This window comes from Echeneis naucrates, chromosome 16, assembly GCF_900963305.1.
Source record: "Echeneis naucrates chromosome 16, fEcheNa1.1, whole genome shotgun sequence".
NCBI classification, from domain to species: domain Eukaryota; kingdom Metazoa; phylum Chordata; class Actinopteri; order Carangiformes; family Echeneidae; genus Echeneis; species Echeneis naucrates.
Genome location: NC_042526.1, coordinates 12,670,842 through 12,685,648, shown reverse-complemented (window position 1 = coordinate 12,685,648; position 14,807 = coordinate 12,670,842). Strand labels below are relative to the sequence as shown.

At 42.0% G+C, this 14,807-nt stretch overlaps 1 protein-coding gene across 1 annotated transcript in view; it reads left to right on the top strand.

Moving 5' to 3' along the window:
- Positions 1 to 441: 441 nt before the first annotated feature.
- LOC115056028 (RNA polymerase II elongation factor ELL) overlaps positions 442 to 14,807 on the top strand; it is a 24,789-nt gene continuing 10,423 nt past the window's right edge. The window contains exons 1-4 of the mRNA XM_029522248.1: positions 442 to 579; positions 3,926 to 3,973; positions 13,495 to 13,622; positions 14,182 to 14,336. Of these exons, the coding sequence (XP_029378108.1) occupies positions 442 to 579; positions 3,926 to 3,973; positions 13,495 to 13,622; positions 14,182 to 14,336 (469 nt within the window). The remainder of the gene's footprint in view (positions 580 to 3,925; positions 3,974 to 13,494; positions 13,623 to 14,181; positions 14,337 to 14,807) is intronic.

The following is a 14,807-nucleotide window of genomic DNA, read 5'->3' as shown; positions in this document are numbered from 1 at the left end:
TTTCATGCTTTCATGTTTCACCGTTTTTACTGCTGATAAAACTCATGCACTTGAATGCAGAGTGATTGTTTTTATAGCTTTGCGATTTAACTGCAATTTCTACTCTGCACTGCCTAAAATGTCATCTATGCTCCTCTCATGCATGTGTCCGCTGGTGTAATTATACTTCCTCATGTGTGTTCTGTAAAAACAAGGGACATTTACCGAAGACTCATTTGGAGGACCAAACCCTGAGCGAAAATAGATCAGAGGTAAACACAGGCCGGAAACTCCACGGGGAAACAAAACGGCCGACGGTGGTCGGATAGGAAAACAAAAGTACAATAATCTCAGTACTTCGGACTTTAGGTGTGTGTGTGTGTGTGTGTGTGGCTCCGCCCACTAGCTCTCTCCTCCGTGACGTCTCCGGCTGAATGTCACCAATAGTGTTCAGTAGTAGAAATGGCAGCGCTGAGACAGGAGCATCGGTATGGGCTCTCCTGTGGCAAAATCAACAAAAACAACCCCAATCACACTCTCTATCACGTCAAACTCACTGACACCGCCATCCGGACCCTGGAAGCCCACCAGAACCTGAAGGTAAGACCAAAACCACCCACTTCAACTTTGGAGGCTGTGTATGTTTCTTCATCTGTATTTTCTTTTCCTCCTCCTCCCCCCCTCCATATTAATAATAATAAGAAAAAGAATAATCGGCTGCCAGCTCCGGGATCTGTGCGATCACGACCGGAGCAGCTGCCTGTTCCTTCACTGTGGGAGAGAAAAGTTCAATTAGTTGGGTTGAACTTAGTGCGATGACCGAGCAAAGCGTCGGTGGCAGATCGGTGGAGTCTGTGCTGGTTTATTCTGGCTCGGTTACAGTAGAAAGCAGGCTAAGCTTAATTTATGGTGGCCATAACAGGCAATTCACCGGACGAAGGCATTCTTAAAATAAATAACAAAAAAAAAATATATATATCCGTTTTGAGGGGAAAAAAAAAAACGAAACGAAAAGCTCAACCTTTGTTTTTGTTTGTTTTGGTTGTTGTTGTTGTTCTTGTTGTTTGGTTTTTAAATTGTACGTGTCTGCTTGTTTACCCAAAGCAGAATTTCCTGAAAACCCCAAAAGTATTTAAGTTCCCATATGGCAGAGGGTTGTGAATATGCCCAGAGCTTTCAAAGCCTGTTGTTTGCTCAGTCTCTCTGTACATACATTACATCTGAAATTCATTATTTAGATTATTGGTCCACACAGATGATTGTCAGTCATTAAATGTTAAGAAAAAAAAAAGGAGGTGGGGGGGGGGCTGGCTTTTCTGCTGCTTTGCTCTCGGGAATAAATTAATGAACAAGCTATCAACCAAATGATTCAACTCCTCTGAAACTGGAGACTGTTTTATTGCCTTTATGGTCCATTAGATTAGACTGAGATAATTTAGTCTATCCAAATGTCTTTTCCAGAGTAACGCTTGATAAGACAGCTTGTCCTACATCAGTTTTGACTGCACTAGGACGCTCATTTGGTTCAATGATTTTTTATTTTTGTCTCTGAGCCGCCAAAACAAATAGTTGTAGATACAGTATGTGTGTCTGCCACAGTCCTGAGCCATACGAGGTCTGGACCTGGATGTTGAAGTCTCTGGCTCAGCCACATAGTCAGCTCTGGGCTCAATGGCAGGGCTTGGCAAGTTGCTGCTTGGTCCTTGCGTATTATTGTTTTTTGCCCTTTACACGCCTGGAAACCCGCCCAGCTCCGGAGCTCATTGGTCTGTGAGGCAGAGTAAACTCCAGAGCTCACGCAGCCTGACAGCTTCCTCCAGGCAAAGGCAGACAGGCAGGCAAGCAGGCAGGGAGGCAGCAAGAGGTTACTGCAAAAGTTTTCCAAGTCACAGACCACCCCACAAAGTCCTGCTTTAGACTGCTGGGCTCCCTGTGTGCTGCAAACCATTTTGATCCCAGGAGTCTCAACCTGAAAGAGTTTCTGTTGTAAGAAATGCTAAATATTTCTCATGTCTGTGTTGCTGGTGAGAAAAAAAAAAAGAGGGGATTTGTGAATCTATATAAAAGAAGACGTATTTTTAATCTGCAAGCACATGCTGCAACTAGCTCATGTTTATCTAAAATAAATGTTTGGTCTAAAATGTCAAAAATATTCATAGATCTCTTAAAATTCCTATTTTATTTGGGACACTTAAAAAACCCCAGCAAGGGGTTCATATTTGAGGAGTCTGTTGATCAACTAATAGTCTCAGATCTGAAAAATGGCAAAACATAAGAAGAGCTTGAGAAGAAAAGAAAAATGCAACAATTACATATTCCAAAACCAAAGTTGATGCCGCATTTTGTCCAATCCAAAAATTAAAAGATACCACATTTTTTAACATGCCAACAAAAACAACTCTTCACATTTTTATAGACAAGTTTTTCTGGACTAATCCTTCCTCGTGTAGCGACCTTAATGAAACCTTTGTAAACATTAAATACGTTTGTGCACAGTCAGTTTACAAAGCCTTTAAATATGTTTCGAAAGATTCCATTTCATTTACTAGATTTGATAAATCAGATATTACCCACAAACACCTATGAGGTTGGCTGGTTCTAAAAAAAAAAAATCCCTTTAGCTGCTGTTTCCTTTTATTTAGTGATAATTAAGTCAGGAAACTTCTTCAGTCATTCATGAATTAACACTTGGGAGCTTTTCACTCTCTAATAAGCCATCATCTCTGCAGTTATTGACTGTTAATAAATGACTGAAATTATAATGGCCCAGCTGGAGGAAGATAAACACCAACCATTTTACATCTTGGCATCTCCAGACTCGCTATTCGTATTGACAGCCCATTACTCATCTAAAAAGTATGAATAAAAGACTTATTAACAATTATAAAGCTGTTAGTTACAGTCTATAATGCTTCAATCAGGTGCATTATTAAGAATGCCTACAAATGAATCTAAAATGAATCCACTAATTGTTTCAGGAGTAGTCAAGTCTCCGTAATACGAATAATAATTCTCATATTTACAATTCATCCATCTTCCTTCATCCGCTTATCGAAGGTCGGGTCGCGGGGGTAGCAACAATTTGCTGCTTTTTTCTTCACTTATGTTAAACCTTCTGAAAGACAATCAATCCTGCTTCCAACCTTTTAACAGGTTTGATTTAGCCCTAAGGTTGTGCTAATATTTATTATTCCATTCAATATTAAAACCTAACAGATGATGGTGAAAAATCACAACAACACTCCTCAATAGGGAAGACATTCCCCAAGACCATTAATAATAAATTAAGAGCGCTGTCAATCACACGCACAGCTGTACTTCAAAGATCATTCTTTACCTTTTAAACATATATCATGTTGCGTCAGAGGCAGAGACTTTCATTTGATTTCTTTATCAGTAGGGGGAAGAGATCTTAGTGAATTTAAGCCAGATACACTGTGGACTTGGGTTTTTCGAATCATAGCACTGGGGCCTTCTAAAATGTACCTTTTCGAAGAAATATAATTGGTTTCAGAAGGAGCTTTATCTTTCTTCTGGGATGTTTTAGCTTTCATTGAATTGTTTAGAAATCAGCTGAAACACAGCGTTCTCATGAAACTTACTGACATGAGAAAATTATTGTGTAGGCTACAGATCAATCACACATTCCTGCACAGATTAAGGCCAGAAACGCTCAAACCTCAGACCTGATATGATGTGCGAACATAAGCGTAGCTCAGAGCAAAGCCCAATGGGAAATGGTATTAATGGTGTTTTGCCTTTAAATGAGGAAAGTTGACCAAGCTTAGTCTCATCAAACCTGACTGTTACCAGGAGAAAACTGCGAAGCTGAGCTGTAACAATGTCACTATATTTTCACCTGTAACGTGTGATCTGTACATTGGATTAAACATGAACATGATTTCCGATCGGTGACCAGTTTCTTCGTTTTTTCTTTTCTCCTCAGGCATCACTATCAAATCAGCCAGCGATTTGCTTCAAGGGGAGCCAGGGGGTAAGATGTTTTGCATACTCTCCCTGATGCCTCAGAAATGGCATGCTCTAATTAGTACTGATATGCTTCAGAGCGCACTTGTGACAGTTCCTCTGCACATCTTATTTCATCCTAAAGCATCCAATAAGCACTTACATGCATCCACAAGGAGGTCTGCCTTTCCAAATGTTGGGATGATTTCATTGTTGTTCATTCATTTGCTTCTTGAGCACATGAAAATCAGATATAATGTTCTGCATACCAATGGAGAGCATGGTTTGCTGCTAGTTATCCAGAGCCCAAGCCCTGAGGGAAAGATGTCATTAATTTGCTCAGCTATATAGGTTGGACTGACTATTTTATATATATATAAATACATACAAAACACTTGAGAGTGAAGGCTAATATGAAAGTTAATATGGCATTCCTGTGAAGAAGCTGTAAAGAAAGATGCCTGTGTTCAGCATGATTAGCTTGGCCAATATTACACTCTTCCTGGCTGTGTCTGCAAGGCCACTACACATTTACCACACAATCAGCCCTGTCTAAAAGGAGCTGTTCTAATCCCTGCAAGAGCGGATTGCATTGACGAAAATGACCGTACACCAATGCTGTCCATGTGCGCTCACATGGGCCCTGGAAGCCCTGAGATAGGGTACGCTATACCCCCAGGCTGCTAGCCAGGTTACTGGGTCAGCCTCGCAACTGGGGAGGCTTTGTTCGAGGAGGGGGAGGAGGAAGGGGAATGGGCAAACCCCAGGGAGCCCCCATGTCTACATGCCTGTTGTCTCCCTGCAGACATGAAAGATTTGAAATACAGGAATGATGCGGGAGCTGTGGAATTTTAAGCCAAGAAAAAGAGCGAAATATGTTCAAAACACAAATGATCTGTGTAAACATGTCATAAAACATATGTGGGGAAACAGCAGCTTAACCTGCTTAAAGGAGTCTCTCTGTGAAGCAATGTTTAGTGAGTGCAATTTAAGTGTGCTTTAATCACTGAATGGGATTTGGTGATTATATCTTGGCTGGCGCATTGCATATTCAAATTGCTTTGCAGAATTCAAGCATGAGCTCCCTCCCCCTCTGACAATAGTCCCCGAGCTGGACGATTGGGCATTAATGAGGTAGTTGCTACCATTGGTGGTGGGGGAGGCCAGATTAAGCCGTTAGTGGGGGGAGGATGTTGGTGAACATGGCAGTCTGGCATAAAACAGGCTGAGAGGATAACCAGTATCTGTTTCTCCCGGGCGGTGGGTTACAGCATCACAGATGTCGGTATTCCTCTATTTTGTGCTTGAGAGAGGTCATCCCTTCACCAACAGCAGCACAATGCTCAGGAGGTCATATGTAGTGTGTGAGAAAGCTTGTGTCCACTGGCACTTCCCAGCAGTCAAGTCTGAACACAAAAACTACAACTGCTACGTTCACATCTTTAGTTCTAGCTGGCTCATGTCACATTTCCTGCAATGGGGCACTTCGAAGGCCACAAAAACCAAAGGAATTCTTCAAATCACTGTCCTGGCATCTCTCCAGGGCTCGATGGTATCAGAGGCCAGGGCTTCTATCAAGAAATAGCACACAGAGGTTTTCAGCTGCCTTTCCCTCTGACCCGGTGGCATTTAGACCGTCTATTGTAAATTGTCTGCCAGTTTTCAGTGAAAGACACAGATCCCTGTGAAAACAGTCTTCACTCATCTAAACGGGGTGAAGACAGTTTTATAATCGCACGATATTAGACTAAATTCAACTGAATGGGTTTTAATCTAAATCTACCTGCTGCAGCAGTGAAAGATATTTTTTCTTCTTTTTTAAGTAGACATGGTGATGCAACTATAAAGAAGCAGAAGTGGAGAGATTCTGAAGGACTTTGAATTCAACAGAAAGGATTAGGAAATATATTTCAAGTTGGGCTGGGTTCCCATGGTCTGGAATTTCACATCTCAGTGCTTATTTTCCTTTAGGTCTGGAAGCACCGCCTGCTTGTTGGCATGATCTATATCCATTTAGTAAGAAATGAAACCTTGTTAGTTCTTATTTATTGGGTCCATGCTGTAGCACATGTATTGATTAGATAATGTGTTTTATCCACTTAATGAAAACACCCCTGGTTATTTAATACACATAAGTCCATTTGTCACTTGTTCCATTTAGGTCTCTGTGGTTAGGGAACACTGTATTTCATCTCTTGCATTGCAAATTTGTGACATATCACTGAGTGGTCCAGTATACCTTTTGTACCGTTGAATAAACATTTATGGGTGTTATACTGTGATAGTGAGCTTTACTTTACATTTGAAGACCGTATGCTGCACTGTCAGGTGTGACATCGGCTCCTATTGGCCCTCAGTTCATAAATGTTGAATTGCTGTTGCCAAAGTAATTGTTTTTGTTTATGTCCGTGTCTGTTTTTATGTGCACAGCTGTCACATAAAGGCAGTGGTGTCAGGATACAGAAGTGCTCTTGAAGATATGCTCGTGATGACTGTGTGTGAAGGCTGAGCGTCCCCTGAGCTCCCTCCCTCCTGCCTGCCCTCTTGATTATTGTGCCGTTTCACCCTTTGCCTCAGTTGAATCCTTACGAGACGTAGCTGTATCTCGCACACAGCGGCCCTGACCCCCCCCACGCTCCACCCCACCCCCGTCCCCTATGCTTCGCCTGCCTCTCTCACACTGTAAATAAGCCTTTTTTCTTTTTTTCTTTTTTTTTGGCACTGTGTGAGTTGAGTCCATGCACACATTATTTCTTTCCTCTTTTTTCCCCCCCTGGAAGCTAATTAGAATAACAATAACAGGAATGCGGTTTGAGAAATTTCCTCTCCCAGTGGCACGGCAGTGAGAGGGAGAGTTGTCCCACGTGTTTCTGAAAGGGCACACGCCGCCCTATTCATCCAGATGTGTTAAGTGAGGATAAAGTCTATGCTGCTGCTCATCTGAAGCTCACTGTTTATGCAGAAGCACTTGGCCTTAGGATTTTTAGATCGCACAGTGTATTTTAGGAGTAAACCACATGAGATCCTTCTAAAGACATTTCTTTCTGAGCTCCTCTGTCATTATTGTGATCTTTAGCTTCAAACAAGGGATCTGGGAGGAAGCCATAGTGGCTGTGGCAGTGTTTTATAGTTGCTGTAAAAGACCATATATTGATGTGCCAAAGCGGGCAGGTAGTACGAGCAAAGGTGACACTGTACATATATGAAAAAAAGATGAATTTGCTAGGCTTTACAGAACACTGTAAAATGCATACAGAGTAGTTATGGTTTTGTGTTGTTTATTTACATTCCAAACTAATCTGGATTCATTAGGACTAAAGACGTAACTACGACCCTGGGAAACTGGAAGGAAAAACTCCCAACAGCAACAACACAGTCTGCTGTGAAAAGAGACAGAGGGAATGCGCAGGTTTGAAAGTCATACGTCACTAAGCAACACCTTGAACAACGCCATTTAAAGAATCTTAGCATGTAGATAGATGAAAGGCCATAGTTCACACAAAGGCAGTTTTACAATCTTTTTTTTTTTTTTTTTTGCTAATTGCACTCTCAGAAATCCAAAAGATAATTTGGCATTGTAAAGCAGAACAAGTACGACAATAAGGAAATATTTCATGTTGTGTCAACACTGGCCTCTGAGGAGTGTGATCACAAACGTGTTTTCTTCTTGGAAATAAAAATGCAGCACAACAGGATATGAGTAACACAAATATTGCGAGTAAATACAGTCAGTCTCTCTGTATACATTTGTGAAGTGCTTTTAAAGCTTAAATCCAAAAGCTTGAAACCAACACTAGAGAGCTATTGTTTAACCTAAAGACAAAGATTTAACAGGCTAATGTAATCCTTTTTAGTTTGGTGCTGCTGCTGGAAGGCACACACTGGACAAAGTACCTCTTTTCATAGAAATGTTTTGTAAAGTTTTATTTGTTAAATTTCTTCGTGAAAAAGATCAAGCGACAGGAGTGCCTTGTAACATTTTTACATTAAATGTACTCATCATGCCGCAGGTATACAATTTCACAAAACACCAAACCAATGAACTCTGTCCTTTCTCACACCTGTATGTTGAGTGTGTTTGACAGCTCAAGCAGGTTCATTGTGTTGTTTGGCCTACCTCCTCCTCCTGTGATGTTAAACACCACATCTCAGTGCATGTTTTGGATTTTCCGCTCTTTCTCCAAGTTTCCCTGCAAGCTAATCAGGTTTGGACATACTTTCCAACGCACAATCTGTGAATTGTTAAAGGATTACAGACTGCTTGTTTGTGTGGAGAGAAAAGTCCAGTAATGGGAGCAGAGCACAGCACTCCAAGTGGTTTGTGAAGCTGCTCCATTGAAACGGCAAGGAACCAACAAGGCAAACACGTAAATGGTGTCGCTGCATTTGAGGTCTAATAACTGGTGTGTAAAGGGAATTTCCTGACTCCCTATCACCACTTAATGCAAATTAGGCAAGGCTTAATGGGAGGGGGGGGGGGTTTACAAAAAAAAAAAAAAAAAAGTCAAATGGTGCTTTACTGATTTTCCTTTGTGGACATATTTCGAAAAGAGAAAAGAAAGCAAGACAAAACATTACAAACACAATAAAAATGTAGGTCTTTCAGTGCTGCCTCCATCCATCCCCCTGTCTATGAAGAGGAGGGCACCTTCAGTAAAGAGGGGTGGGGGGTGTTGGTAGGAAGAAGCAGAGTGTTTGTTAAAGTTGACAGATTAGCCCCAGCTTCTTGGAAAAAAAGACTGATTCTGCTTGGCATAACAGGCAGTACCTTGGGGGATGCTCGACAGTTGCCCATCCCCATATCCCGTCAGTCCCCACCCCCCTTCCTTTACTTTTCCTGACTCTACCAACCCCCCTCAATGAATAGATCCTCAAGCACAGAAACCAGCACATCCATCCGGGCTCACTGAAAGCATGATTTAAACTGTAAAAGGTGATGTCATGCACTTTGTTTTTTAACAAATGAGTCACAGTGGAACTGTAGATCATACTGCACAAAGCTTCAGGAAAAAATTATGTGACCCCTGCATTTCTCTGACCATTCGTCAACATAATTTTATTTGGTTGATTGCATCTGACACATGGCTGACAGTTGGATGTTTTCGTCCGTCAGGTCATCGCTTCAACCTGTGGAAGACACTGTATGTTGCTGTTTGAGCTCACATAAATTGTGTGAATTAGGAACTAATGCACTTGTTCCAGTTTGGCTCGTACCCCCTCTTCTGCACATTCCTGAAGGAGGACTATTTAGGACCATCCCTCATATGCTGGCTCTACTGGGAGCCACTGCCAACCCCCTCCCCTCCATACACACACACCCAAACCCCCACTCCCTCCCATTACCCCCCAACAACACACAGCCACACGTCCCTGCTGTTCATGAATAATCCAGGCAGGCCGGCAGGCCATTGCACTCAGCTTTGTGGGGGAAGAAGCTAGAACAAAAGGCGGGCAGCTCAGAGAGTAGCTATGGCTGAGTAGGCTCAGATGAGAAGACAATGGTAACTAGTGTCAGTACAGACAGGGGCAGGAGGCAAAGGCTCAGCGTAAATCACATATCCAGGCACCCGCTCCCATCTCAGTGCTGCCATGCCAAATACCAGAGCTGGGAACCTTGCTGTCTCACTCTGCAGAGCAAAGAAAGAAAGACAAAGAGAGAAACTATGGTCTCATCTTTCCCAGCAGATGTTTGGCTTGCTAAATGCACACAGCAGTGGGGAAAAAGTACATCCCTGTAGTGAAGGTATTTTTCCTTCTTCACCAAATGGCAGGGTAAGATCTGTTTAACCTCATCAAAGATGAGCAGCTCAAACATGCGCAGGGAGTTAAGTTTTTTAAGTTTTACAAGGACATTACAGATAACACCTTTTGTCCTTGTGCTCAAATGCTGAACCCCCTGACGAGATTTTCTGTTCCAGTCCAGTTCACACCTTACAACAGCTTGAAAGTATTTGACATCTCCAAACACCCAGAGCCGGGAGTAGCAGATGTGGCTGGGTCAAGGCCAGAGAGGCAGTTATTGTATCAGCCTGTATGCTCTATGGGGGGTTGGTGGGGGGTGAAGGGGGGGGGTTGCACTGACAAGGTGGTAAGGATTGCTGTTATGATGCTATTTGGTTGCTCCATCTGTAACTGCTGTCTAATGGCTTTACTCAAATCATGATAATGAAAGTATTACGGCACACATCTCACTGCTGTGTTGTTACAGAGCTGCTCAATTTCATTAAACTGACACATGTTAATAGTACTCTCTGATAATAATAATACCCCATTAAGCTTTTCCCTGATTAATTACTTATTAGATTATCTGGCACACGCAATAATAATTAGAACACTATTGAATCATGAGCAATTCAATGATTTCTTCTGCTCATTCAGAGCCGGATCATTAACGCAGACTCCATATTATGATCTCCTACTATAGAACTGCCAAATTCAAAGTCCACAAAGGCATGCATTTGTGATAATAGTGATTAAATTTAGTTTAAGAGCTAAGTGATTTTCATTTCTTTATTTTTCCTAAATGTCTAAAAAGAATTTAAGATTTGATTCACGAAATGAAGTTTACTCATCGTGACATTAGTCTGTCTGGTTTTGTGGCAGAACCTGATCACCATCTTTGCATGTGGCACCTAGTCAAATCACTGGTGTGGATGGAAGTACGGTTTAGAGGTGCAATATCTAAATGCTCACAAATGTCATTTAAAAAAACCAAACTGCTGTCAGATTGCATCTAAAAACTCATTTCGCTTGGTGGAGACTGGTGTGACCTGTTGTATGTTATATGTTATTTGCAGACATGACTTATCAGTTCTTGTTTTAGGATTGCTGTAGCCAAATTCTTCTGTTTGGACCTTTTGTGACTCATTTACTGGGGTTAATGTCTTTTTTTCCTTTTTTTTTTTTTCTGGGTTTACTCATTGATGATATTCCATAACATGTTGCAAAGCGTTTGACTGATAAAAGCTTTATTCTAGTGACATAAGGCTTAAACTGACAGGAACTGTGTCACTAAGGACATATTTGACCTCCCTCCCTGCATGTGACCAGGGGAAGCATAAGGCTTCCTTTGCTTGAAAAAGACAAAATGGTAACACACACACACACACATGCACACTCAGCCTCAGGGGATCAGAGAGGCAAAGCTCCATGCAGAGATATATGTGACTCAGCGTCTCTATGTAAATCTACACCTACAACTTGACTGGCAGCAGCTTTGGGATCACAAACCTGTTGGCACAAGTTGTGTCACTGACTGAAGTCGCACAGCTAATTTCATCAAAGTTGGTGGGATGGCAATGAAATAGATCACTTTGTATAAATTAGCTGTGATGAAAAGTGAATTGTAAACTCACGGTAGTTCAGGCTGTGGCAGCGATTTTTTTGTTGCTCCTTCTCGTTGTTGGTATGCCGTGATCGGGTAGTAAAATTGTGTATATTAACGATTCAAAGCTTTTGTCATTGTCACTTGGAGACACAAGAGTACTTTTCTGAGGTAAACAAAAATGTTGCACAAAATAATATGATATAAAGCACATCACAGATTTAAACGTATCCCACAATGTTCAGTGTCAAAAGTCACAAGTCATTGCTTCATTTTTATGGTACACACATGCAATGCTCAACAGCGCGTTGAGGGCTACGTTTGTGATCCTGCAGACTGATAGAGAGGTGCCTCATAGGAGTCAAGAACTGGGAACTAGTGGGTTAAAAGACATATGGTTATGAAGCTTGAGAAGGAAGCTGTGAATAAAACAGGGATGACCTCTGAACAGTCTGACCTGAGTGACATTGATTAGAATCTGAATGTGAAGTGTGCACTGTGCCATGGATGTGTCTGACAGGCAAAAATAATGCACGGCTGGAGGGGGCTCGTACTTCTGCCACTGACTGAAAGACCAGACCTGGTGGCACTATTGCAATGCTAAATGTGTATATGTGTACTCTCAGCTTATTGCATGCTCGCTTTTGTTTAGCAGGGCCCTCTTTTTAAAATGCAGTTCATTTCCATGCCTCTCTCTACATCAATGCCCAGCCTTCTGGTGACTTATAATTTTGGTCAAGTTGGCTACTACTTTACTCTCTGAAAGCATTGGGTCCTGAGGACATGGTTCGCCTGTTGGCCCTGCTCACTTTGATGGTTTTTTATTTTTTATTTATTTATTTTTTTTTTTCTTGATCGTTCCTAATTAGCATAAAATCTAAAGCAGACATAGGGAGGACTCGGCTTCACCACTTCATTTGAACGGTCAGCCATAAATAGGGCAGAATTAATGGTCAGCTGTGTGCCTCAAGTATCCATGGCCTTGTGAGCCTGCTTTGCGTATTGTGCTGACATGGGTGGGCTTGCGCACATGAAGGAAAGCTGCAGGCAGATGGGGGCAGGGTGAATGGCATGCGTTGGGTTTTAGACGAGGGAGAGGGGGGTTGAGGAGAAGAGCTGTTCATTGGTTCAATGTTCAAAAAAAAAAAAAAAAAAAAAAAAGCTTATGGCTTTGCTGCATGACTGGGCATTTGTGACAACTATATTCCTGTCTGCCACATCTGCCAGGGGCACCGCGCTCTCAGCCAGTCAACTCATAATCAATCACTTATAACCGATAACTGAAGAGGCAGCTTCAAGCGCATTTGACCACTGTTTTGTTTTTCTTCAGACCTGCTGTTGAAAAAAGTCTTTATGCTTTGGCCTGAGGTCGTAACAAAACGTCTGCGGAGGAGAGCAGAAAAAGAGATGAAAACTGGGAGCTCTTGTAAATGTTACGTATTTCTCATCAGTAAGCATGTATTCATGCTTTTATAGGATGGTGGATAATCATCAAAGTCCAGCTGAATCTAGGACATGAACAATAAAAGTAAACTGTTAAGACTGAGCCACAGCTGCAGGCAGAGAAAAAGAAGGCTGCTGCTTGAGGACATCTCACCTGTTGGTTAATGACTTTCTATGTTGAACTGTCCTTTTAGTGGAAGCGGGTTTTTGGGTCATTTTATGTAACAAGGTGTCTGACAGAGATTGCTGTTGTTGCTGGGGAGTTGCTAGGACAGCCTGTGACAGGAGAGGTTTTTGCCCAAGTGAAAAAAGTGACCGGTATAATATTTTAATGTTTTCCCTTTCAGGCAGGCTCCTCCCATGACTGGCTACAGGTCATCATCCCTGACCTGGGAGGTCCCATGTGGTCTTTGTGACCGCCCCAACTGGGAAATAATTTAGGTCACATTTATTACATGAAAAACAGTAACCAGCAAGTCAAGATCACTTTCAGTCATGTTGATTTATTTTATCCTGGGTTTTTCCACGTTTAGACTAGATGATATCTACAAGGAATGAAACATACTTATTACATAACACAACCCTCAAATTAGCCATCCTAGCAGATGTACACAACTTTGTAACAACACTGTAAAACTGTTAAAAGTGCAACTACAACATAACAGTTGTAAACACAAGCTGAGAGTTGGCTCTGTTTGTTTTCACTTTTCACTGTGAAGCTCTCCAACTTTAAAACAATGTTTCCTATAATTTCATGCTTTCTTTTTATTTGTCTTGGATAGTACATAAAGATCCCAGCGCCATCTCCAGAATCTCCTGACGGATTCAGAGTATTCTCCTTCTACTTATCCAGTGACAGCAAAGACAAGCCTCAGTCCAGCTTCGACTGCATTCACCAGTATGTCTCAGGGTAAGCAGGACACACAAGCCTTTCCACAGTCGGCCACAAATGGAACTCGTAGTAAATTTGGTCTGACACTGAGACCACATGGCCTTACCAAACAGCGGCCTCCCTCCTCAGTACAACAGCAACAGACAGCAGCACTGCTGGACTATATTCAGACAAGTCTACCATAACAACCAAAGTCTGTAATGCTGTGACTGCCCTCAGAGGTGTGACCGGTAATAATTGAGAACAGAGAGGTACTGTTTTTGGCTACACAGGGTCAAAGGGTTGCATTAGAACTGCTTTCTTTCTAAGAAAGCCTTTACTCTTGCAAAGGGGTAAGGGTTAGCCCTAATCCTGTTGATAAGAAGGAAGGTTCATGAGTGAGGGCAGTAATTTGCATGCAGATATGTCACAGAACCAGTTATGCTTGTGTCAGACAACATGCCAAACACTGAATTACAAAAATAATGCTCGTGTTTTAACAATTGGCCACATAATTGGGCCAAGACAAAAAAAAAAAAGAAAAAAAAAGAAAAGAAAGCTTCAAGTCTTTTCTCTTCTTCTCTCTCTGTCGAGACAGGGAGGGTAGGGATCGCCTGGAGGGCCAGGGCAGCATTCAGGACAAGATCACAGTTTGTGCCACAGATGACTCCTACCAGACAACCAGGGAGCGTATGTCTCAGGTGGAGAAGGACATTTGGAGCCGCTCAGCCATTGAAATCAAGCCTGGGCCAAGTAAGATATTGCCTTATGGCTTTATCTTCTTTTTCTTCTGCTGTATCGTCAAACCTCAGTGTGACAGCATTCAAGAGCGTAGGGAGCAATCACAGATACGGGACAGAATTTTTATGTTCCCATTAAAGCGTCTAACCCTCCGTCTCTCACCATGTCATCCCACTGATAATTGCCATATGGTGTGGAAGTTATCACATAATTGATCAGAGTGCTGCATTGCAATTATTCAGGAGGGACGCCTCTTTTTCTTGTAATTTTTTCCTTTCATTCTGACCAGATTGTTCAGGCACTGTGCCAGCTATCCTGCCAGCACCATTAATGTGATTGCATTTACCAGAAGTGTGTGATAACAAGTCTATCGTGGAAGAAGTTTTACCAAAAATATTATTGCACTGCCTGGAATTGGATTTATTTCCATTTGATAAGTTGTTTCTAAATATGATCTAAGTAAGAGGCCACAATTCAGCTGAT